The sequence below is a fragment of the Podarcis bocagei genome, assembly GCF_964188305.1.
Source record: "Podarcis bocagei genome assembly, chromosome: 2".
NCBI classification, from domain to species: domain Eukaryota; kingdom Metazoa; phylum Chordata; class Lepidosauria; order Squamata; family Lacertidae; genus Podarcis; species Podarcis bocagei.
Window position 1 is genome coordinate 63,131,740 of NC_138126.1, and position 24,839 is coordinate 63,156,578.

Below are 24,839 nucleotides of genomic sequence, written 5' to 3' on the forward strand. Positions count from 1 at the left end.
CGATTTACACAATTATATTTCCAGTCTATTCTCAGGTAGCTATATGGACAAGTCAATGCAAAAGACATTCCTTTATCAGCAGCCTCCAAGTCTCAAATCATATCAGTCATTTTTAAAGCAGCTTCAAAGTATAAGAAACGCAATCCCAAAAAATGGAGCAACTTTGTAAGCTGATGGAGTTCAATGAGAGAGTTGAGCATGAGTTTAAATTTTTCCAACTGTGATCCATGGTCTTTAAGAAGTACTTCACTTCCACTAGATCATACACCTAGGTTTTGCACTCAGATGAGAACACTCAAGAACAAACCAAATGAGAACATGAGATTTACCTTGTGCTTGTAACCTTTCTCTTTTTGCTTCCCTCTTCTCCGAAGGACAGGCAGTTCTTCAAACTGATGTCTTCCTTCAAAAACTACAATAGCTTTCCCCACAACCCAAGCTCTTTCAGATGGGTCTCCCAAGGCTTCCACATAGTATTCTCGATGTGGTCTGCGATTGGACACTATTAAGACAAAATTGGCAAGATTAGCATTTTGTGTCAAGGTGTAGGGATGCCCCCAAATTATTTTCTAAAACATATCTAACGAATGGGACCTGGAATAAATGATGCAACATGGGGGGGGGAGGAGTTGCACCCTTGTTTTGTATTTCACTCAGGATTCCCCAAAGCACACTAGTTCCTGCCCTCCTGTTTGTCATATGCATTAATTTGGCTCTATTTCTATTGGCACTCACCACCTGAGTTCACCATTAGAGGGTGATAGTCAAGTCCCTTTTGGACTTATTTTCTGGGTTCCAGGGTGCCGTACGGAAGGAGCAGATCCACATATTGTATGCACCAAATTTTGGTTTCAGGAAGCCATGACGATCGCTATGCCTAGGTCGATGGCTGCAGGAACAGAAAAGATGCTGGCTAAGCATCCTTGAATAAAGGGAGCATTCTTCCTACGACAAAAGCTTTGTGATAAATACGGCAGTGGAACCTATGAAGATGGGTTAACCTCTCTCTGATAGCAACACCAAAGGTGCCCCTAGATGACCGAATTCTGGTTACCTGCTATTCTAATTAAAAGCAAGGAGGAGGGCAAAATGTATTCCTGTAATCTATTCAAGCCTGAGCTGGAAGAACACAGCACTTTTGTTGAATTAAGAAAGAAGTATCTTATTACTTCAATACACTAATATAACTCTAGGTACCTTTTGATGTGAAATGTGTGGGTTTTTTTGTTCAGGTTTTACAGTTATGTCTCTGTATGATTAGACTGGGAAGCAGCTGTTCAATGGAAAATACCCCAATTATAAACCATGGGGTGGAAGAGGGAGAGGAGTGTAGGATAAGAAGTGGGCATTTTAATGAGAGTGAAGTTTCCCCCTCTTATCTGGTAATTGTCTGCATATGTGCCTTTATTCTATATGTGTGTCACATTAGAAGATAATTCTTTTTTCAACCAACATTTTATTTCCTTTTCAAAGACTGAAGTCTTTGTTTCGGACAATTAGCTTAAGAAAGCAGGGCAGAACCAAGTACTTTCAAGGTTCTTGGCAGAAATGACTTCTAGTTTGGATACAGAAAGCTGAGAGATTCAGGGTTGCAAATTAAGGAAGAGTAATGAAGAAGTCTGAGAATTTTGGTGTAAGTCATAATTTAATGGACTGATTTTTAATGGGTAAACTTATTTAAGGGGGTTACCAGAGAAAACCAGAGTATGGCTAGGGATTTGAAATGGGAGGTGTTTAAAATTAGGAAAACTGAGAAGTAAGACTGGGATGGTGCTCTTCTCTTTTTCTCTCAGTGTTTCCTTACAGCTTTTAGTTTATATTGTTTTTTCTCCCTCCCCCAACAGCACATTCCCTGAAATGCATGCTGGCTTGATGGTGTTGGGAGATGTAGAACGGGTCTGTGAATTTTGCATTTCTTGGGGCAAGCTTGTATGTTTGCTGAGATTTGTACAGTGGTGCCTCGCAAGACGAAATTAATTCATTCCGCAAGTCTCTTCGTCTTGCGGTTTTTTCGTATTGCGATGCACGGTTTCCCATAGGAATGCACTGAAAATCAATTAATGCGTTCCTAGGGAAACCGCCTTCAGACCAGGTCCGGGGACAGTCTGTCCCCGGACCTCTTCTGAAGGCTGGGGGGGGGGACACAAGGGCTTTTCTTCCCACCCCCAGCATTTTAAAAAACCCTGGGACAGCGGAGGACTTCTCCGCTGTCCGGGCGATCTTAAAATGCTGGCGGGCGGCATTTTAAAATCGCCCCGGGACAGCGGAGGACTTCTCCGCTGTCCGGGGCGATTTAAAAGCCCCTGGGAAGGCAGGCAGGGGGGACAAAGACTTTCGCCCCCCGCCCGCCTTCAGAAGGTGTTCCCGCCCCCCCGCCCGGCTTCGCAGCAGCGCTACGAAGCCCGGCGGCTGGGGCAGGTGTTCCCCCCCCCGCCCGGCTTCGCAGCAGCGCTACGAAGCCCGGCGGCTGGGGCAGGTGTTCCCCCCGCCCGGCTTCGCAGCAGCGCTACGAAGCCCGGCGGCTGGGGCAGGTGTTCCCCCCCCGCCCGGCTTCGCAGCAGCGCTACGAAGCCCGGCGGCTGGGGCAGGTGTTCCCCCCCCCGCCCGGCTTCGCAGCAGCGCTACGAAGCCCGGCGGCTGGGGCAGGTGTTCCCCCCCCCCCGCCCGGCTTCGCAGCAGCGCTACGAAGCCCGGCGGCTGGGGCAGGTGTTCCCCCCCGCCCGGCTTCGCAGCAGCGCTACGAAGCCCGGCGGCTGGGGCAGGTGTTCCCCCCCCGCCCGGCTTCGCAGCAGCGCTACGAAGCCCGGCGGCTGGGGCAGGTGTTCCCCCCCCCCGCCCGGCTTCGCAGCAGCGCTACGAAGCCAGGCGGCTGGGGCAGGTGTTTCCCCCCCCCCCGCCCGGCTTCGCAGCAGCGCTACGAAGCCCGGCGGCTGGGGCAGGTGTTCCCGCCCCCCCACCCCACTTCGGAGCAGCGTTCTGAAGCGGGGCGGTGGGGGAAGGTGTTCCTGCCCCCCCCCGCCCCGCTTCGGAGCACAAGGAGAAGCGATCTCCCCGCAGCCGCTTGCTTCAAAAGAGGTCCGGGACCTCTTTTGAAGCAAGCGGCTGCGGGGAGAAGCGCAGCCCCTTGCTTCAAAAGAGGTCCGGGGGCAGCGGGAAGCGCTTCCGCTGCCCCCGGACCTCTTTTGAAGCAAGGGGCGGTGGGGAGAAGCGATCTCCCCGCCGCCCCTTGCTTCAAAAGAGAAGACCCGCTGTCCCCGGGGCAAGCTTCGTTTTGCGAAGCAAGCCCATAGGGAAATTCGTCTTGCGAGGCAACTCGAAAACGAAAAAACCTTTCGTTTTGCGAGTTTTTTGTCTCGCGAGGCGTTCGTCTTGCGGGGTACCACTGTACTTCCATTTTTTGCTCAGGAATCTTCCATCTGGAACCAACAGACCTCACCACAGCAAGTCTGGTAGATACGGAGCTTTTGGTAAAATCATTTATGTACTCATTATTCCTCCCAAGTTCTCAAGTCTTTTTGAATATCCCTACATCTCACTTACTCTCTTTCAAATCTTGAGTAATTTTCATATATTGCTTAAGCAGACCTTTATAATATAGTGAAACATTCTTACTGCATTTGCTTTTAAGTTAGCTGGACTTAAAGGGAGGGTGTTAGAAGGATAACTGGTATTTTACCTATAATAACTTATGTACTATATAAGCAGTCAGTGCAAGTTGTTTCATATTCCCATATAGTGCATGTAGTTGTCCCATTATAATCATTTCATCTGTAGTGTAATTATTTTTTTATATATAATTTACTGTTCATTTTGTATTATGCTTTCACTGTCTTAAATAAATATACACAATTTTTCATGATATGTCGGTTATTTTTTTTTGGTGTGGCTCTTGCTTTTGGTCCTATCCGCATGCTCACTGAAGCAAACTAATACAGATTTAATTTAGAACCCATTTTTCAGGGAGAATTATATTAAACCAGTCTTTTTTTGGAAATCCTGGAGAAAACTCCAAAGTTCCAAATTTTGCTAGAGGTTGCTGGCCGTCTGTGTTCACTGCTCCCTGTGTTTTACTTTTTGAATGAGTCAGGAGTTAAAAGGAGTTCAGAAGCTGTCGCCATTGGATAGATAAGCAACTGTTTCCCCAAAGAGAAACATCTTATGAATGAGTAAACAGCACAAGTTTTAATTGCTTTTTCTTCCCTGCTTCAGCATACATATTTCAGATACTGTTGGGGCGCTATTTGGACACTACGTGGACAAGAGTCTGTGAGAGGAGGTCAATGTGTCTTTGGGGACCATTCTCTCAACCACTGCCTAGTCTACTTCAAATTTTCAATTTTAGAAGAACAGTTTTACTCTTAAAATTGGTTCCTGGGTGAAGTTCTCAGCGATGCAAGCAGTGTTGGGGGGGGGGCATATGGGGTTCTGAAGGACAGTGGATTTAATTCAAAATACCAGAGACTTTGCAATGGTGGCACACACGTTTTAAATTTGAATAAGAGGCAATAATTTACCTGTTGTGAAGAAATGAGCATAAATTTCCACCCTTGATCCCAGCAATTCATAACACCTCCACTTGCTCACTCCTTGCACTTGGTCCACTCTCCCTACTCCTGTCTTCTTGGTTGATTTCTAACATTTTCACATTTTTCTCTCACCACTGAAGATTTCACTTCATGACATACTCCTTCAGCAAACCCACCCACTGAACTATATTCTCTTTCCACCAAAGCCTTCCTCTTGCACCTCCTAAACTCCAGAACTTTGAGAATTCCCTTCTTCACAATCTCCCAGTATTGAATACTTGAACAGTATTATGCACGTCTACTTAAAAATAAGCCCTTTGAGTTTAACTGGACTTACTCCGAGGAAAGTGGGCACAGGATGAGACCAAGTGCAATTCTATATACCTTTACCTAGCAGTAAGTCCAACTTAACTCAATGGGCTTGCTTCTAAGTGGAGAGCCATAGGCTTCCACTACCTACCTGTAATCCTAAACAAACCATTAAGCAAACAAGTTCCACTGATTTCCATGAAACATTCTAATTATCCCAGGTTAGGGCTGGGCCTTATTATCATCATTAGCATTCATGTAATGCCATCAATGCACATGGTTATGTATGCAATTATAATAAGAAATGAAGGGCTTGCAATCTAAAACAGTGATGCCTGTTACTACCCTTTCACTTTTTCATGGCAGGGTGACCAAGCCAAAAATATATAGAGTACAGGACTCCAGAACTGTTGACAGAGGAAGCTGCAGCAGGTGTAGCTTGCCTGACAAGCTATACAAACATTAAAGATACACAGCCCACCCCCCTCAACATCATCATCTTCACCCAGGCAGCTTATTTGACAGCCACCCTGGTCAATACACACTTATGGAGGCTAATCTGCAAAGTGAGCTGTGTATGGATAATACAAATCACTAAAACTCTGATCATGTAATGCAAATAAAATATTACCTTTCATTTTTGAATGCGTGTCTAGCACAGGATCATGGGAAATTTTACAGGGCCACCATGGACGCCTGTTGAACTTTGCCCATACAAGATCTCCAGTTTCATACTTCACCGGAGCAGGTTTCTTCTTATTTCGACCCTATGGAGAAAAAACAATAAACTGCATTGATATATAATTCACTCTAGTAGAAGCTGCTTGAGCCACCAGGACTGTAAACTGCAGTTGGCTTAAATCAGTTGATTATTTGCAAGAGGGTAAGAGTGGAAGGGCACACTTGTTTATTTTTGGTTTTGAGGTATTGCTGAAATAAGGATTGAGAAAGAAAATACAGTGGTGCCCCGCAAGACGAATGCTTCGCAAGACGGAAAACTCTCTAAACGAAAGAGTTTTCCGTTTTGGAGGTGCTTCGCAAAACAAATTTCCTATGGGCTTGCTTCACAAGCCGACAATGTCTTGCAAGTTCCTGCTGGTTTTTTCCCCTCCCCCCCTTTTTCTAAGCCGCTATGCCGCTTATCAGCTGATCCGATCAGCAGATAAGCCGCTAAAAGCCGCTAAAAGCGCTAATCCGTCAATGGGCTTGCTTCGCAAGACGAAAAAACCGCTAGACGAAGAGAATCACAGAATGGATTCTTTTCGTCTTGCGAGGCACCACTGTATCACAAATCTTCTCTTATTCTACCAAGGCTCTTGTGTACTGAACTGTAAACAGCAACGTTATAATGTGAAGATTTATAAACAAGTTATTTTACCCTTCCTTTGGAAAAGAAACAAAGGCAACAATATTGAGATTACGGTAGCTTGTATCTAAACAAAAAAAGTTAAATCAACTAACTGGTTAAAAGACAGATCAGCTTAACATTCTTCCAATCAGTTAACAGATCTACAACCTACACATTGTGCAGGCCCAGCAGCCAATCCTGACTCTTTTCCTCATCAAACCAAACATTTGCCAAGGGCAAACTTATATCTCTAATAAATAAGCAGTTTTTAGAACTCTAAATGTGGATGAGTTGAACACAATAGTCACCTCTCCTAATGGAAAAACAGAATGGCTGCCCTTTCCTGTCAAGGAAACAGCTAAAGCTCTAAACTGGTACTAGGCAAAAAAAGGGGGGGTGGGGAGGGGAAGGGAGGAAATGAGATGTTATTGCTAAAATTGAGGATTTGGATACCCTTGCCATTAGGAGGAACGTTTTCAGTTCTAATGTTTCTTAGTGACTGCAAAATGTGATCAAAGAATCAAGCTCTAGCCTTGCTTTTAAGGTGGAACACATGGGGCTAACGTCTCCTTCCACTCTCTGAAAGGCCACCTCCCTCTCAAAGGCTGGAGGACCTTCCACAGAAGCATTCTGTGAAGGAATCCTTCCAAACAGAAATATCAACACCCAAAAATGTGTGTTCCTCTTTGCATTCTAGCCATGATTCTACATGTAAAATTATGGAAGGAGGAAATTTATAATTTTAAAACTAAGTGCTACACAAGAATTATTACGTGTTTGAAGCCACGATTGAAAATTAGTTCCTCAAACTAAATACAGCATCAACTTTTCTAGGTAAGACACAGAGATAGTTGCAAACTATATATCCAGACACACCCACTTTCTTTGATGGATTAAAAATCTCCCCATATCAACACTAAATTGATTCATTTCAGCTCGCTCCAAAATCAAAGACAGAATGAATGGGTGAGCCTTTATTGCATCTTGCAGTCCCCAGAAGAACAGTGCAAAGATGTAGGTATGAGAAAGCAATAGAAAACGGGAAACTGATTTGTAAACATATTAAAAACAATGCTTGTTGTGATGTACGGATGGCCAAGCCATGATTTGCAATCAACCAGGAATGCAGAATTGGAAACCATGGTTTGAAAACAATGGTGGTGTAGCATGATGCCTGAATCAAGAAACCATAATTACAGACTACATTTGTGCTTCTTAAATGTCCAGTTAAAACTGCTGCATGCTGATTTTAACTAAATTTTAATATGTGAGGATGAACAGCTGAAAAGCAGAAGGAAGAGGCAGTGATTTGATGGAGATGTGGAAGGTTCTGTAGGGTGCTTAATTCTTGACCTGTTTCTCTAGCACACAGGAAAACCACACACCTGGAAACCCAAGGTGGGGGGGGGGAATAAACTGGGGAAAGTAGGTTCAGAAGAAAAGCATCTCCTTCTCCCCTTCCAAATTGTGCCCCCCCTCCATAGCAAGGTGGTAGAACACATATTTAGAACAATTGCTTTGCATACTAAATGTCCCCCGTTCAATCCATGGCCTTTCCAGGTAGGCCTTAGAAGGACAACTCTGGACCTCTGATGCTAGTCAGAGTAGCAAAACACTGAACTAGGTGGACCTATAAGGTATAAAGCTGCTCCCTATGTTGCTTTCAACTCTTTAGCAGAAACCCAAGTCCTCAGATAAAGATCTGTCACAGAAATTTAGCTCTCATGTAATTTGTCATCAGTTCTGAAGTGAAAAGTTTGTGAGTTCAACATTAAATTATTGGAGCCAGAGCACAACTGTACTAGTCATCTACTTCAATTTTCCACTACATAGAATACAGAGAAAGAGGAAGTGCCAAGGGCACATATCTGCAGTTAGGAAGACTTCGTGCTCGCAAAGTTAATTAAGAATTAAAGTGTGATTCAAAATGAAAGATACGCCTTGTTTTTTAAACAGACCAATGTTTTTAAAATTGTTATAAAACCATAATCTAAGTCCCCCAAATGTTGACCTTTTCTGGTCCAACAAGCAATATTTAACTTTTTTATTTAAAAAAAAACCCATGATGCATTATGAGTCACAGTATTAGACTAATACAACATTAGGAAAGACACTACACATAAGAGAACATTCTTATGCTTGAGTTATACTGGCTGAGGGGCTGCGTGGAACTCTGTGGAAGGAGAGACACTGGTGCCATAACAGATATGGCACCACAGCACCATGGAATTGCAGCTGTTCCACTGGCACAGAAATGGCAGAGGGAAGAAGCACTTCTCCACAGACCACTACCACATCCTCAGTGACAGCGTAGCTTGACAACAGCCCCAGACCACGTGCAAGAAATTTCTTCCCATTTACAGCAGTGGGAGGAAAACAAATTAAAAAATAGCCAGCGCCCTGCCTCAGTGAGTACCTCTCTCACATAGGCTATGGTGTAGTCTCAATGCCCAAATGCAGCCTACCACCACAAGTATATAAACCACATACAGGGAGGTCATAACTCAAGATGACAAGTCATGCAGCGTGGGGCTTTTATTTCTCATGTCTCTGGCGACACAGGGCTCACAAGAAGGGACTCCAGCAATACAAAAGAGGAAGAAACGGTGCTCTGCACACAAAGGGAACTCTTTGCACAAACAACTTGTGTCCCCAGAACCCTGCCAGAAACTGGAGCACAGTGTGAACATTTGTTTTCCTTGAACCCTCACAGGAACCTTGCAGCAACTCCCTCACAACACTCTTAACAGCTGGGGGTGCCAGGACAAAACACCCCAAACAAACAAGGGGACAGGGCAAGCATGCTACAAAATACATCCATTTTTCACTGTCTCCCACATCTCACCACCTCATCGCCACATACTATCCAAACTGTATTACTCTAATGCTATGCTTCAGCATAGCGATTTATGGTGCTGGAGGAGACTCTTGAGAGTCCCATGGACTGCAAGAAGATCAAACCTATCTTAAGGAAATCAGCCCTGAGTGCTCACTGGAAGGACAGATCGTGAAGCTGAGGCTCCAATACTTTGGCCACCTCATGAGAAGAGAAGACTCCCTGGAAAAGACCTTGATGTTGGGAAAGATGGAGGGTACAAGGAGAAGGGGACGACAGAGGACGAGATGGTTGGACAGTGTTCTCGAAGCTGCTGAAGCATTGTTGTTGTTTAGTCATTTAATGGTGTCCGACTCTTTGTGACCCCATGGACCAGAGATGCCAGGCACTCCTGTCTTCCACTACCTCCTGCAGTTTGGTCAAACTCATGTTAGTAACTTTGACCTCTTTCTTTGGAACACACATTCACTTCCTACATTTCAAAACCCAACACATAAACACAGATGCCATTCTAATTTTCAGTTCTCCTTGTAAGGTAGCTTATAGAGATGATCACACTAAGTGAATAAATTGCTAAACAAGTTATATTAAATTCACAAGCACTCAGTCATGGCAGAGACGTATCAAGCTCAGCCAAAAGCTCCCTTTTGAAACAGTCATACTATTAATAGTCTTAATTATTGCACATACCCAATAACTATCTTTTTCATAAAGCCACTTTAAAGCGGTTTTCAGCTCCACTGGTCTCATTGGAAGCAGCAGAATAAATCACATGCTTGCACAAATTAACACTAGGGTTCTGTCTCCAGCGAATATCATTTCTGTAGCTTTTCTCCATCTCATTAACAACTGTGATGCTCCTTGCTCATTAAGAAAGTGATGGGAAGATTACAGGCACTTTCTAGTTCCCTAGCAATCCAAAGAATGGCTTCAAATGGCCTTGGCACCTCCCCACCCCCTTCTGTGAGAGTTTTGCTTTGGTGTTTTTGGCTGAGGGGGAGATTAGTTCTACTGTACTTGAAACAGAACTGTAGCTATGATTCAGGTGTTCTCCAGGTCTCTCAAGAACAACAACATTTGCACAGTGCCTTAATTGTTAAAGTGCTTAATCCACATTATCTCATCAATCTTCACTACTACCTTATAAAAATAGTTAAGCCCAGTCCTATTTTCCCCTGCATATTTCAGGCGGAGGGGCTGAACCATGGCTGTGCCAGGTCAAGAGGACTGCATCCTGCCCTTCAAAACAAATCTTGTATTACAGAACCAAGAAGTGACAGTGAATATAACACTACCACTTGAGTTACTCAGCAGGGAAGGTCTCCTGGGCACAAACAGCACTGACTTGTGATTTTAAAACAAAAAAAATTAAAGGGGGGGGCAAATGCCAAGAGCTCTCTGTGAGCCACTGAAAATGTCTGTGGGAGGGATATATATATGGCCTGCAGGTTTGCCAGCCCTGCTTCAGAGGGCATGCAACTCTGTTCTGTTCACACCTAGTAGTATGTTTGTGAAATACTGTACAGTCGTACCCTGGTTGTCGAACTCAATCCATTCCGTGAATCCATTTGACTCCCGTAACAGTTTGAAAACCAAGGCGCGGCTTCCGATTGGCTGCAGGAGCTTCCTGCACTCATTCGGAAGCCGCAGAAGTCACATCAGATGTTCAGCTTCCAAAAAACATTTGCAAACTCACTTCTGGGTTTGCGGCGTTTGGGAGCCAAAACGTCCAAGTACTGAGGTGTTCGACAACCAAGGTATGACTCTAGTTGTATTTAATTAATGTTGTGGTCATATAAAATAAATTAAAAGTATATATTTTAGCTCATTATGGCTCTGAACCATAAGGATGTTTCACAGGCAATGGTGAGATACCAAGTGCTCAGGGTATGGAGACAGCAGAAGGGAAAAACCAGAGTGCAAACCACAGATTGAAAACAGGGCACTCAGTTTAGGCAGAAAGGCTGACTGTGTAAACTGGAATGTTTCACATGGGATGACCCAGAAAAAGGGCTGCTTGCATTTCACAAGTCCACTTATTAATTTAGTTCCCCCAGAACTAACATACCTGTTTCCTTACAGCAAATGGAAGTCAATATGGAAAATGCTGACGGGGTGAAGTCAGGAAGAAAGTGGGAAACGGAGGACACAACAAAACGGTGGGGAAATAGGCAAAGTCAATAAAACCCATAGCAAAGGTAAAGGAATAAGCCTGGGAGATGAAGGACGGGAATAAGATTTATTGACTGCAACCTTCACACATATGCCTGGGTGTAAGGTCCATTCGACACACTATCTTTGGCCTTTAAAAAGTGGGTGAGAAGTTTTTGTTGTATTTCTCTTTCCTCTTGGTGTTAATGTATCCATGTGTGATTTACTGTCCGTTTGTTGGGTTGTAAGACACTTTGGGTTGTCCTGGGCCAGATGAAGCAACTGATGAATTTAATAAACAAAAAGAAATAATAATAATCCCTATGGGTGGTAGTCAACTACGATGTCCCATCAGTACAAGGATTTCCTTGTATGCTACAGGCGTTTTCCCCTTTCCTCTCCAAATCTGCTTTGTGTAACAGATACAATGACTCTTACACCTTTACTCAATAGGCTACATTCCAGCCAAGTACCGTATTTTTCGCTCTATAACACGCACCAGACCATAACACGCATGTAGTTTTTAGAGGAAAACAAGAAAAAAAATATTCTAAATGAAACAGAGTATGTATGATTTTTGTGGTTCATGCTGTGGCCACAGACATGTGATCTGACAGTGAGTTTGGAGTAGCCCAATGCAAAAATCCTGAGGATCCATGTGGATCCATGCTTTGTAACCACGTTTTTGCACCACTGCGACCCTAGGCAACAGTGGGTGCGTGATTTTTTTGGTGCAGGCTGTAGCCATGGACATGTAATGTGATCTGATGGTGAATTTGGGGTGACCCAATGCAAAAATCCTGAGGATCCATGTGGATCCGTGCTTTGTCACCAAGTTTTAAATGGGGAGGGAAGGAAAGCAAAAGTCCCCACCCCCCCACCCAAGCCAGACAGGATATACGAAGTATGATTTCTTTTTTATTTACAGTATTTCTTTTTTGGCCACCTCTGTCACTGCAACCTTTGCTCTGTGCTTGCACACTTTTGGGCAATAGGGCATGTAACACACTTTTTTTCATCTGCCAAGATGTAGAAAATCAATTTTAATGTCCCTATATAAAATGCCTAGTGAAGCAGAAGGGTATTACATCAGCCACTGTATTAAGGCTAAACGTTTGAAGAACAGCTCTCTATGGGGGGGGGGGGAGACTAAATTCCATTTTCAATCAATTGTTATTGTGGCAGCAATTATCAGTGTATAGCGCTCAATGAGGAAAAGAACTTTAAATATATATATATAAAACATTCTCACGTTATACTTCTTCAAAGAAGAGTATTAGGCTTTTAATGAAGGGGAGAGGAGAGATGCTGTAATCCTCCTGGCTCAGGAGATTCTGATTTACCAGCTGCGTGTAGAAAGTATAGATTAAGATATTTGATATACAGCATATAAATCCAGAGATTTCCATGTCTCACTCTGCAATCCAGCCTGCTGTTACTTACGAGCAGGAAAGCAGGGTTTCTCTTCCAAACAAGCATACTGTCTCCCTCCAGCAGTACATTGCTTGGAGAAGCTGTAATTTGGAGGGGGCCTGGGGGCAGGGCTCTCTGCTTTTGGAAAAGAAATGAGAAACCTACCACTGTAAAGCAAAAGTCGTTCCCCCACCACCACCCAAGCCAGCCCTCTCTCTCTCTCTCTCTCTCTCTCCCACCTGCATGCTTTTCGGCTGCCTGCGAGTCCCTAGAGCACGGAGAGGAGGAAGTGGTGGGCTGGAGCCTGCACGCAGTGTGACTAGGGAAGAATTAGAAGGAAGGACAGGATCATTTCCTTAACCCTCTGCTTGCCAGGAGGGCAGGGGATTCCCTGCTCTTTGTTGAGTTTGAGCAAACGCAGCAACAGAAGCGGGCGGGCAGTAAGACCCTGAGGCAGAATGCAGGAAAGCTTCTGACTTCCCTCTTCCCGATCTTATTTTTGCCTATTTTGCCCCTGCGCTCCAGCGAGTCAGCTCCAGGGACCACACATTCGCTCAATAACACGCACAGACATTTCACCTTACTTTTTAGGAGAAAAAATCTGCGTGTTATAGAGCGAAATTTACGGTAAGAATTGTGGATTTCTACATATCCACAACCACCTCTCCATCCAAGCAAGCGAGCAAATTACATTATCTAGAACATATTCCAGTAAGGCAATTGTGGGGCAGGGCCAGGGCCAGTGACAGGTGGGGCCTCAAGGGTGGGGCATGGCCTGGGAAGAGTCTCAAAGGCCAGACAGAGATCAGGAAGGCTGTATTGAGGCCCTGGGCCTGAGGTTCCTCACTCCTGGTTTTGCAAGATGTTTCCTTTCTCTTCAAAGGCATAGATTCCTGCCACCTAATTGTACTATGAAATCAATCACATTTCTGAACAGTGGGGCACACAGACACTCAAGAGCCAATTTAAAGGATGCAGCAACTCACTGATAATATCTCCCTTTACACAACTGCAAGATAAGAGCATTGTGAAGAAACTTAAAACACTAATGAATACTGTGTGGTAGTGTTAGTAATAACTAATCTATTGGAAAAGGAGCCTCCTCTGAATAACCTATGAAAGCAAGCGCAGGCATGATGCGATACTTCACTACTGCTTGTTTACTTCTTATAATTACCACTTACGAAAGTTCTGTCATAAGGTAAGTTGTTTTTTGAAAAAACATGGTCATCCTTAGAAGTGTTCATCCCAACTGAGCATGATGTACCCTACTGCTTCTTGACAAGCAAGGGATCTTCCTATACAAAGATACCAGCATCACCTCCAACAGCCAAGCTTATTTCTCCCTGAAAAGAAATATCCCTAAAAGGAAAGTAATTGGCCTCTAGCAAGGACTGCATCTGTCAAGTACATCCCAGGACTTGTTCACAAATTATGCTACAGTTCATGGTTATATGTGACATAGAAGTTTAATGTAAAACTCACCCATCAGCAGCAGCAGGGATTGCCTGTTGTAAATAATTTCAAATAGTTTCCCCCCTAAATTAATGGCTTTAACAACACCATTTTTAAAATCCTAATCAGCAACTAGCCATTGTTTGGTCAGGGCACTGAAACTGCCCCGGCTGATGTCATTTGTCGGGAGAGAGATTGGGAGAATGCAACCCTGCTCATTCTTTGTGACCTTCTGGTGACTTTTGATACCATTTACCATAGCATCCTTCTGGAATAGCTCAAGGAAGTAGTCGTTGGGCCACTATACTTCTTGTCACCCATGCAATTTAACATCTATATGAAGCCACTAGGACCAGTCATCAGCTGTATGGGAGTGATGTGTCACCAATATATGAATGACACCCAGCTCTCGCTCTCTCGCTCTCTCTCTCTCTCTCTCTCTCTCTCTCTCTCTCTCTCTCACCTGTACCAGTAGAGCTGGCTGAGGCATCAAGACAGGTGTTTGGAGGCAGTGATGTGGGCCAACAAAGTGAAACTAAACCATGAAACAAAAGTGCTATGTGTTCTCAAGTCCAGGAGGTGGAAAGCCCACCTTTTCTGATGGGTTTGCACTTCCTTAGAAAGAGCAGGTTTGTAGCTTGGGTGTACTCCTGGATCCAGCATTGTCACTTGACATGCTGAAAACCCATCTCTTTATCCTGGCCATTGACACCTGAGGAATATCTTTTCAGGACTCATCCTATTCTTCTGACCATAGTTCATGTTACAACCTTCCATGGGACCTCCTGGTAAAGGGAGGGTAATAAATTTTGTAATAATGATATAGTTTGGATGTAGTGACAGAGGGTAAATCCTACTTCACCCCCACAGCCACAACTGCAATTTTCTCCATACATCTTCTATAGCTTCCAAGTTGGCAACTTGAGTGGGGGGTCAAGGCTGGGACCAGAGAGTATTCCGTAGGGGGATGGATTTGGCTCTGGGAGTATTTGTTGCTGATCTGGGATTCTAAAGGGTATGAACTAAGATTATCCACTGACTGAATTTCAGTCATTTAAAATTCTGTAGATGTTTACATCTGAGTGTAAGCAAAACCTCTAGATAGATACAATTTGAGCTTTTGAAGGAAATGTGAGGCAACTTATAAGTTAGCAAAAGCTACTATTCATTGTTAGAAAGAAACAAGGAAACAAATATAGTATTTCCTATGAACAGTAACACATTGGAACCTCCAAAAAAATAAATAAAGATAAACTCTCTGATCTACTGGTCATCATTTGTCTACATAAATTAAAATTGCCTCCCACCAATAAATCAGCTGCTATCCTAGATGCAGCTAGACGGCCTAAGCCCATTGAAATAAATTGAATTAAGGCTGCAATGCTAAAATCAATTACCAGGAAGAAAATCCCACTGAACTTAAATGATACTTCTGAGGAAACATGCCTGTGACTGTACTGCAAAATGTCCTTCTGCATGTGGCAGACTATTTTGGTTAAAGCTTTTGGGTGAAATTAGGACCATTAATTCTGCTACAAATGAACACTACTGAGAAGACTGCCAGTTTCACTGGGGGGGGGGGGAATAAGGTAATATATAGCACCCTTGATAGAGATTAGCAAATCTCTAAAAAGTAAAATGGGCTTAGCAGAACTTCCATATGTCACTACAGACTAAATGCTGCAGTATATATCTGACATATGCATGTGGCTGAAGGATCTCAGAAAAAGAAAAGTTAAAATTAAATCTCTTGCTTCATGCACAAAACTTAAATTTATGATTTTGGGTTTTAAACATTTAAAAGTACAAGCAGTGTTCACGCAAGCCAATGAGGCTTCTGAATGCAACTGAGTGGCTGATTTGACTGGAAGGAAGCCTAAGGGGGCAATTTAATGCATCAACCTGTACTGCAACCAGAGAGGTATAGGGGACTTTTGACTGGGAATCCAAACAAGCTTCAGCTTCACTTCTGACCTTCAATATTAACAGCAGGCTACATTGCAGAGCTGCTGTAAGCTTTTCTCTCTCAGCATAGCATTCCAACTTGCAACCAGTGTTAGAAACTCAGATATATAATCTAATCGCCAAATGGCACCTTAAACCTAGGTGACGGTCACCACAATGGAATGTCTAGGTGCCTTTTTTCTCCTTTTTTGCAATGCAGTTTATCATCACCATTATTATTATTATTATTAACTTCATTTATATATCACTTTATAGTTTAAAAAACAAACCTCAAAGTGGTTTACAACATATTAAACAAATCCAAGCTTCAAGGAAAATATTTCAGATCTTTCTCTAAGTGATGTTTTGTTTTCCCCAGTCGCCAGCCTGGCATCCAGAGATCTCCAAGTGGTTGCAATTGGACCCACATCAGTTGCAAAACGTGTTTGACGCCTAGCTAATTTCTATGACTGCTTGCAACAGAGGTATACCTTACTGCATGGTTGTTGTAAGCTAGTCTTTCAGATTTCGCTGAGGTGTTAGGGGTCCAATACCTCAGGACTACACTGCAAGTTGATGTAAATGGCTCAGAGCCTAGCCTTCAGTATTCAGTGTGAACTACACTACAGGGCTGTCATAAACTACTCTCTCGCAGCCTTTCCAATGAATTGCACTTGCTTTGGAACTTCAATTAGCAGGGCAATTTTTAAAAAAAGTGTTTCACACTAAAAAAATAACAGTAAGAAAGAACAAGAACTCTTCCTTTTGCTGCTACCTTTTGTGGTTTTAGTCCAGTTGGGGTTGATACCCGATCTGGCCTGCATTCCTCCAGCTATTTCATTACATCAAAGGTGGACTAATTTAAATAAATGTGATTTAAATCACAAAAAGGCCAGTTTAAATTTCTGATTGAAGTTTCTCATTGGTGATTCATATATTTTTAAAAATAATGTATAATAATTTGTCCATGTTGGCTTACAACTAGGATCAACACTCTAATTATATACTTTGTATAATTATATATACACTTGATATTTTTCATAATTTTATAGAATGATACATGGTGCACCACTTATTTGATCCCCCCATTCCATATGTCAGAAGTGCTGGTACTTATGGGAAGAGCATTTCATTTTCATAAGATGAAATGTCCTTGTTTATAAATATTCATAATTTGGTATGGGGGAAAATACAGATATCAGATAATTACAGGATACAGAAGTATCTTAGCCATATACAGGATGGCATCTTCAGGTGTCAAAGGTTGGCAATCATCACCTGTGATGACCTGCTAGTTCTTTGCCCCTAGCATCAAGGCCATTAACAGCAGTTTTCCATGTGATTCTTTATTTGCATTTGTGTTGCTTTCCTAACTCAATGTCTTTCATAAAGCCCTATCAATTTTGAGGCAGTTTTCCATTCAGACCCCCTTGGGTATTACGATTGACAGAGGAGGCCCTCTTGGTAGTTCTGTCACCCTCACAAGTTTGGAGATTGACAGCTCAGAAGAGGGCATTATCTGTGGAAGGCTCTCCCCAAAGAAGTGCATCTGACACCTTACTTTTGTGGTTATCATCATATGCTGAAGATGCCTGGCCTTTGACACCTGAGAAATTTTACAATATATTCCACTGTAATTTATTTTAAATTATTTCATTATTGTATTTTTAAAATTGTTGTAATGCACCATGGGACCTCATGGTGAAAAACAGGGAAGAAATCTAATAAATAATAATAACTGCAACAAACCAGTGTTTTTGGAAATGCAGACACACCATTTCAAGCCTCCCTTTCCCCATGTGTCTAATGGAAGCTTTCTTGCTTTTTGAAGCAAGCAAGCTCCCAGTTTTTGAAGCACATGGGAGAGTGTGGTTTGCACAAATAGCAAACCGGAGTTCAATTGTGCGATATTATACAAACCTATTTTCCATATTCATATGAAATGAGAAGCTAAAGTTTGTTTCAAAATGCAGTGGAAGCCTTAATCCTCCATACACCCCAAAGGAAGGAAGGAAGAAGAGAAATGTATGAGAGTCGCCATAGGATGCCCATGTCACAACAAACTATGGTATGATTTGATAACTGGATGGAGCCAATAATTGTAGGGTTAACATGCTTTTTTTAGTATGATTATACTAAAGGTAAAGGGACCCCTGACCATTAGGTCCACTCGTGACCGACTCTGGGGTTGCGGCGCTCATCTCGCTTTATTGGCCGAGGGAGCCGGCGTACAGCTTCAGGGTCATGTGACCAGCATGACTAAGCCGCTTCTGGTGAACCAGAGCAGCGCACGGAAACGCCGTTTACCTTCCCGCCGGAGCGGTACCTATTTATCTACTTGCACTTGATGTGCTTTCAAACTGCTAGGTTGGCAGGAGCTGGGACCGAGCAATGGGAGCTCACCCCATCGCGGGGATTCGAACTGCCGACCTTCTGATCGGCAAGTCCTAGGCTCTGTGGTTTAACCCACAGCGCCACCCGCATCCCCCTGATTATACTAGGCTACTTCTAAAAAGAGAAACTTACAGGGAGCAATTCAAAATCCCACACTTCTGATCATTCCATCAGCACAAGTATCTTTACTTGTCAGATGAGACAATACCCCTCTTCTCCCATGTGGTGTTCTGAGGGTTCTCCTGACTCTCTAGAACGGATCTGGGGGAGGTGGAGAGGGAGCGTTGGGGGAGGAGAGGGAAAGCCCAACTGTGCTAGTGGGAGCCCTTGCAACAATATTTAATTATTACTATTCTTAACTCATTAATTTTTATCCATTTTAACTACATTACATGCAAGCAGCACCAACTGATGGGCATAGAAGCTTATACATAGCTCTTATCTTGCAATAATCACACCATGAATTGTCATGTGCTCTCACCCCTAGAAGAAGAGTGCTTGAGAACACAAGAGATACTGATTCATGCTGTTGGGACTTGAAGATCTAGTCAACTGTGGTGGGAGAGAAACCTAACCCCCAAAATGCATACAGGTTTTAGCAGCTTGCAAAGATGCAATGGTCATCTATGAGAACTTCACATGAATGTTATGGCTATAATAACTTCAAAGAACAATAATTTCAAACATAACCAAAATTAGTCATAGAATTATTGCTTAAGGTATTTCTGTAATAATAGCTCCCTTGGCTTAAACCATCCCTGACACATGAGCCTCAGACACCAGAGCAGCCAACAGCATTTTCTTGCTTGCTTTTAAACCTTGAATGGACCCATTGCTCAAAGACAACTGCAAGACCAGAATTATGAGACAACCACAAACAAAATTATTTTCTGAGATTTTCTGATGTCATTCTTTCGGTAAGCTCTCTTCCATCTTTACACGCCTTACAAAAAAAAGGTCTGATTTCCAAATACCCCCTTTCAAGAAAGGCATTTCTCATCAATATTTATGCACCAGCATTCTATTTTTAAAATATTTGCATTAAAAAGCCATTATACAATGAGACAATCAAAAGAATTCTGCACAACTAAAAACAAAAAAAAACTCCTAACAGAAACTAGATGCCATACACTTTGAAAATGTTTTATAATGGTTTTCTATTTCAACTGTAACTCAATGTAATAATGAATTTTGGAAGTAAAACTGATTCTGTTATTAAGTAGAACTATCTGCAAAGTGCTGTGATATCACTTATGGCCTCACTGGGGCCCCAATCAATCATGCAGATTTATTTTTTTATAGCACCACTTAAGAGGTATTCTCACTTTAGTGCCACAGAGAAGGGGATGCTTCTTCTAAGATGATGCTTGCTACGACACATGCATGCAATATCCAAAACCGAAAGGGGGTATCCAACATTACTCATACTTCGACCAGTCCATTGATTTCCATGAGACTACTCATCGAGTATGACTTAGTTGGATATCACCCAATGCCTACATTGCTAGCCTCAGAACCATTCATTTTACATATATGCAAATTTAATTGCTAGAGTAATAGGCTTAAACTCAGATCATATGAAGATTTCTTTAATGGGACAATATCCTTAATAAAAAAAGCATTGGGTTGCATTTAGCTAAATCACTGCACATGCAGAATGACTCCTGTGAGTGCAACATACCATAATTTCCCCTCCATCTCCTCCCCCTGCACCGCCCCCAAATCTACTCCAGAGTGTTGGGGAAAACTCAGGGTTGAGTATGCAGTAAGGGAGAAGAAAGAAGTAAAAGTTCTGTTGCACTTCTGGAAGCTGTTCCATGCATTCAGATATTAAGTTGGATACAACCCATTTCTCCTCTGTACAGTATTCAGGTGCACATGTGTGTTAACACCTGCACAATGCTATCTGCTCCACAAACATTTAGGCAATACTTTACGCAATACTCTGGAATTAGTAACTATCAGTAGAAATAATATCAGATGTGAGCCATTTGGCAGTGACATTATTTTCGAAAGAGGTCTCTCAGTAACTGAAATACCAAAGCCAGGTAAATTCTAATGTAACTGCACAAAACACTTAAAGTTCTACAATACCATATATATTTTTGCCATGGTACACAATATTCTAGTAGACTTTTCCAACATGCTGTTTCACAAATGTTGTGAAAATAATTTCACAACACTATCCTACGCACGTTTACTTAGAAGTCAGTTCCACTGTGTGCATTCCCAGGTAGATGTATACAGGACTGCAACTTTATGCACTATTTGCAAAGTTACACCTGAATGTAAGTCTTTTGACTTGAAGTTTTCTCAAACTACAGTAGGCCCAGTTCACATGTAACTCTAAGCCAAATCATTGCTAAGTGTGAATGTGCAAGCACTCACAATAATAATTATGGCCTGGTCTTCTTACTGCCACACTACCTGGAGATTAAGGTACAGAATAATTTACCGTTATTTCCAAATTCAGACTCACAGTTTTTCTTCCTCAGACAAACCACAAGCCCAGATTAAGATATAATGCTGAGCCAAACCAAGGCTTAATTTCAGTAGCACACCATCAGGAAGAGCAAGGGAGAACTAGCCACATTTTTTTTACTGAACATATTAACATACTGAAATTTCACCATGGCTTTGTTTAGCTTTATGTACAAACCAGGCCATTATCACCACCATTAAAAGTCAACAAACACACGTCAGTTCTCCTCTTAAAAGAATTCAGAACCATAAAAAATTACTCTGCATGCGCCAGTTCATTCTGCAAAACAGAAAACAATGCAAGTCTTCACACTTTTCACTTAAACTATTAAATGAAATCTCATTTTAGTAATGGAGTGTTTTGTTTTAACTGAGGCCACTTCACACGTGCTATTTTAACTGCAAATGTATACCAGGACATAAGATGTAAACACTTGCTTGTATTATCATATGCATTCCACACCACATGTAAAATGCAATTCATGTGCATTTTAAGGGCTGCTATCTCTCATATATTCATATATATATATATATATATATATATATATATATATATATAGGTGTAATACTGATGCACTGAAAAGCCACAACTGATAGCAAGTTTCTAAAGAGTGCACATGCATCAAGAAAAATCTATGCACAAGAGTATACACATTTTCTTACTATTACCTTGTGGGAAACAGCCCTATTAACCTTACAAAGACAGCCAGAAATCAAAGACTAAACCTTTTTAGCATATGCAACTATAATATAATTTTTTAAAAAAGAAAGCACTAAGAATCTGCTGAAAAAGAAAACTGAAGAGCAGGTTTTCTGTCTGAATAATGTTTTGGATTTCCAGCTATCATAGTTGTTGGGGTTTTTTAAATACAGTACCTCATTTCAGCTAACAGTGCAAAAAGTAAGTATAAGGAGCAGGAGTTTGTGAGGGGTGCATGTTTTCAAACACTTTTATAAAGTTACCAAATCTTAATTCTTGTTACAACCAGCAGAGAAAGATGACAAGTCATGTGTGTAGGGGAATTATATTCAAATGTGTGGAGGGGAATTATATTCAATTCAGCTTCTGTGATAAGGAATTTTTTTCACTGTGTCAACTTCTAGGATTGTATGCCAGGCAGAAGGACCACAAAACAAGTTGTTTTCAAAGCTCTTGTTCAAACTACCTTCCTTTCATTATCTGCACTTTGCTTTGCAAATGAAACAAAACACATGGAAACTCTACAACCCGTTAACTCCACCCACCTCCAACTCTCGCTCTCTCTGTAACAGCAACAGACCAGAGGAACACCATGTAGAACATTTCCCCATAAATAAATTTGCAGAGAACTTAACGGGTACCCCAAGACTGCTTACAGGTGGCAATGCTGCTGCTGCTGCTGCTGAGGTTGATGATTTTGCAGTAATTGAAGTTTCAAGCCTTTCTATCAAGTTTCCTAGAGTGATGGGACCCTGGGCTGGGTTTTCTTTTTCAGATACCTTCTTCGTAATGCTGCACTGTTTTTCTGTTTTTAAATCTGTATCTCCAGGAAAACAAGACACTGGGCGCAGGTCTAGTTTTTCAGTTCTATTTCCTACTCCAGCCTCTTTGCAAGTGTTACTTTGTATTTGCTCTCGAGGAAAGCCGATTGGGAACAAGGTAGACATGGTCTCATTGTGTCTAATTTCTATGGAGCGTCCTCCTTGGATCTCCTCAATCAGTTCCATCCCATCCTCGGGCTCTCCCTCCTCACTGTAGGTGCCGGTGTCTCTGTCCTCCATCATAAACTCACTTTCCTCTTCTGGGCTTTCATCTGCTTTTAGGAATGATGTTTCGGAATCCACCTCCGGGTCGTCCTCCAAGCAAGGAGAGATGGAATCAAAATCCAGGAGTCTTGCCGAGTCATGCCGGGTGAAGTCTTCTGAGTCGGTTAAGACTGAAGAATCGCAGAGCTCCGCGCTGGAGTCGCTCCTTTCAACTTCCTGCAAACAATCAGAGCCATCTTTTGAGCCATTTAAATATTCGGCACTGAACATGGAGGCCAAATCCTGCAGCCTGCGCAGCGGGATGTAGCAGGGGGAAGGGTTTGGGCCATAGGCAGCAGCAGCAGCAGCAGCCTTTGACTGCATGGTGCACCCATTAGGTGGCTCGGGGCTTCGGCTCTGACCCTCCCCCCCGTAAGGGCCGTCCCCGTTCTCCGGCACATCTAACGCCAAAGGGCTGGCGAAGGGGGGCAGGTAGCCCCTCCTGCTCACTTCGCAGGCCTGATCCATCCTGTGCGGCGGGCATCAACCTGTGAAGCAAACACAGCAACAATGGGGTCAGGCAAACCCTCCAGGGCCTTGTTCTCCAAAATGGCAGCCACTTCTACTGCTGCTGCTGCTGCTCCTCCTCCTCCGCGGCGGCGGCGGCAGAGGCCCAGCAAACGCCTCCCGCTCCTGGTTCTGGGGCCGCAGAGAGCCTGCACCGAGCCGGCTGCATGCCTCTTCCACCGACCCGCAGCTACCCAGGCAACATTGCCTCCTGATCGGCGCAGCCAAATGTCGCCTTTCACAATAGCGCAGCATCCATCCTGCCGCTGCTGGTTGCAGGGAGCGCAGCAGAGCAGGCCTGGCCTGGCCTGGCTCCTCGCACTCTCCCCCTACCTCCTCGCCCCCGCCTCTCAGAGATCTGCAGCTGCTGAGCAGGGATCGCTTCAGCAAAGGCTTCTGGATCTTTCATCCTCTTCCGCCCCCGCCCCCACCCCGGCCGCCTTTTGCCACCACCCGGCTTCTGCACTAGGCCCGAGACACCGGCTGGCGTGCCTTGCCCCACCCCCACCCCGTTTCCAGAGGCCCTCCGGGTGAGGGTTGCGGCGCCCTTGCAATGTCCGGGTGGAATCTGCCCGCAGACACCAGTTTCCGCCTTGGGGGAGAACAGGAAAGTCTTTCCTGCAGTTTACCTGTCGGACTCTGTTTCCCCCACCCTTGCACAGGGCCAAAGTGAAGAGCCGACTTGGCTCCTCCGGTCCCTACCAGCTCCGTCTCCAGCCCAGCTGCCTGCCAGCTTCTTTTCGCTTGCTAGCGCCTTTCCTCGCCCGCGCGCGCCCGCGCGACGCTGCTGCACGCGCGCCCCCGCGGCTGTCCCCTGTGCGCGCTCGCGCGCGCCCCCTCACTGACTCTTGGGGTTCAGCAGCAGCAGCAGCAGCGCCAGCGAAGGCTGCGCTGTCCAATCAGCGCGCGCGTGCGCGTCTGCCCGTCGCTGCGCATGGCCTCCCCCCTTCCTTGGGGCACTTACGCGGCCCCTGCGCCTTCGGACGCCCCCTAGCGCTCAGGGCGGCCGCCCCTCCCTTGCCCCACCTATTGCTCCTTGCCCTGGGCTCCTCAGCCTGTTCCAAAGGGCTGGCGTCGCTTTGCCGTCCTGCCCGGCCTGGCCTCGGCCTCCCTCCCTTCCCACTGCACATGGCGCCGCAGCTCCCTTCTCTGCCCGCGCTGGACAAGCGCTGCCTCTCCCGCTGCCAGCGCCCAGCACCATCCTTCCCCTCAGCCTTGCTTCGTACCAAGCCACCCCGGCAGGGCGCCGCCTGCGAGGCCAGGCCTCTGCTAGCTCCCCCGCCAAGCGCTGCAAGCAGAGAGCAGGAGCGAGCAAAGATGGTGGATGTGGAGCTCGCCCACCCACCCGCTGGGCAGCCGCCGCCGCCGCTCTCTTTGCCAGCCCAAAGGAGGGGAGGGGGAGCCCCTCAGACGCCCCGTGACCAGCAGCCAACCGGGCTTAGTCCTGCCTCGGTGTCCTCTCCCAGGCACATGGTGCGCCTGGGGCTAAGCTGCTTTTCACCTCAGGCACGGTGGGGTCCTGGGAGCCTAAGCGACCTCGCAAACCTTGTCCCCCTCTCTAACGGGGGAGAGGGAAACGGGGAGGGTTCCTCGGCCACTGAAGTTGGGAGCCCGAAGGACGAAGCCAGGCCAGCCCCATATTCCCGCCCAAACAACAGGGGAGACTGGACGGGTCAGCTTGTTCCCTTAT

At 44.3% G+C, this 24,839-nt stretch overlaps 1 protein-coding gene across 16 annotated transcripts in view; it reads right to left on the reverse strand.

Moving 5' to 3' along the window:
• Positions 1 to 24,543, reverse strand: part of NSD1 (nuclear receptor binding SET domain protein 1) — a 63,919-nt gene extending 39,376 nt beyond the window's left edge. For 4 of the 16 annotated variants that reach the window (XM_081184907.1, XM_081184906.1, XM_081184914.1 and 1 more), the window contains exons 1-4: positions 23,779 to 23,918; positions 22,103 to 23,130; positions 5,467 to 5,602; positions 330 to 502 (exon numbers count right to left, since the gene is read on the reverse strand). In XM_081184907.1, coding sequence (XP_081041033.1) covers positions 330 to 502; positions 5,467 to 5,602; positions 22,103 to 23,110 — 1,317 coding nt within the window. In that variant the 5' untranslated portion in view covers positions 23,111 to 23,130; positions 23,779 to 23,918. The other 12 variants (XM_081184911.1, XM_081184910.1, XM_081184916.1 and 9 more) reach the window with 11 other exon arrangements.
• Positions 24,544 to 24,839: the final 296 nt, after the last annotated feature.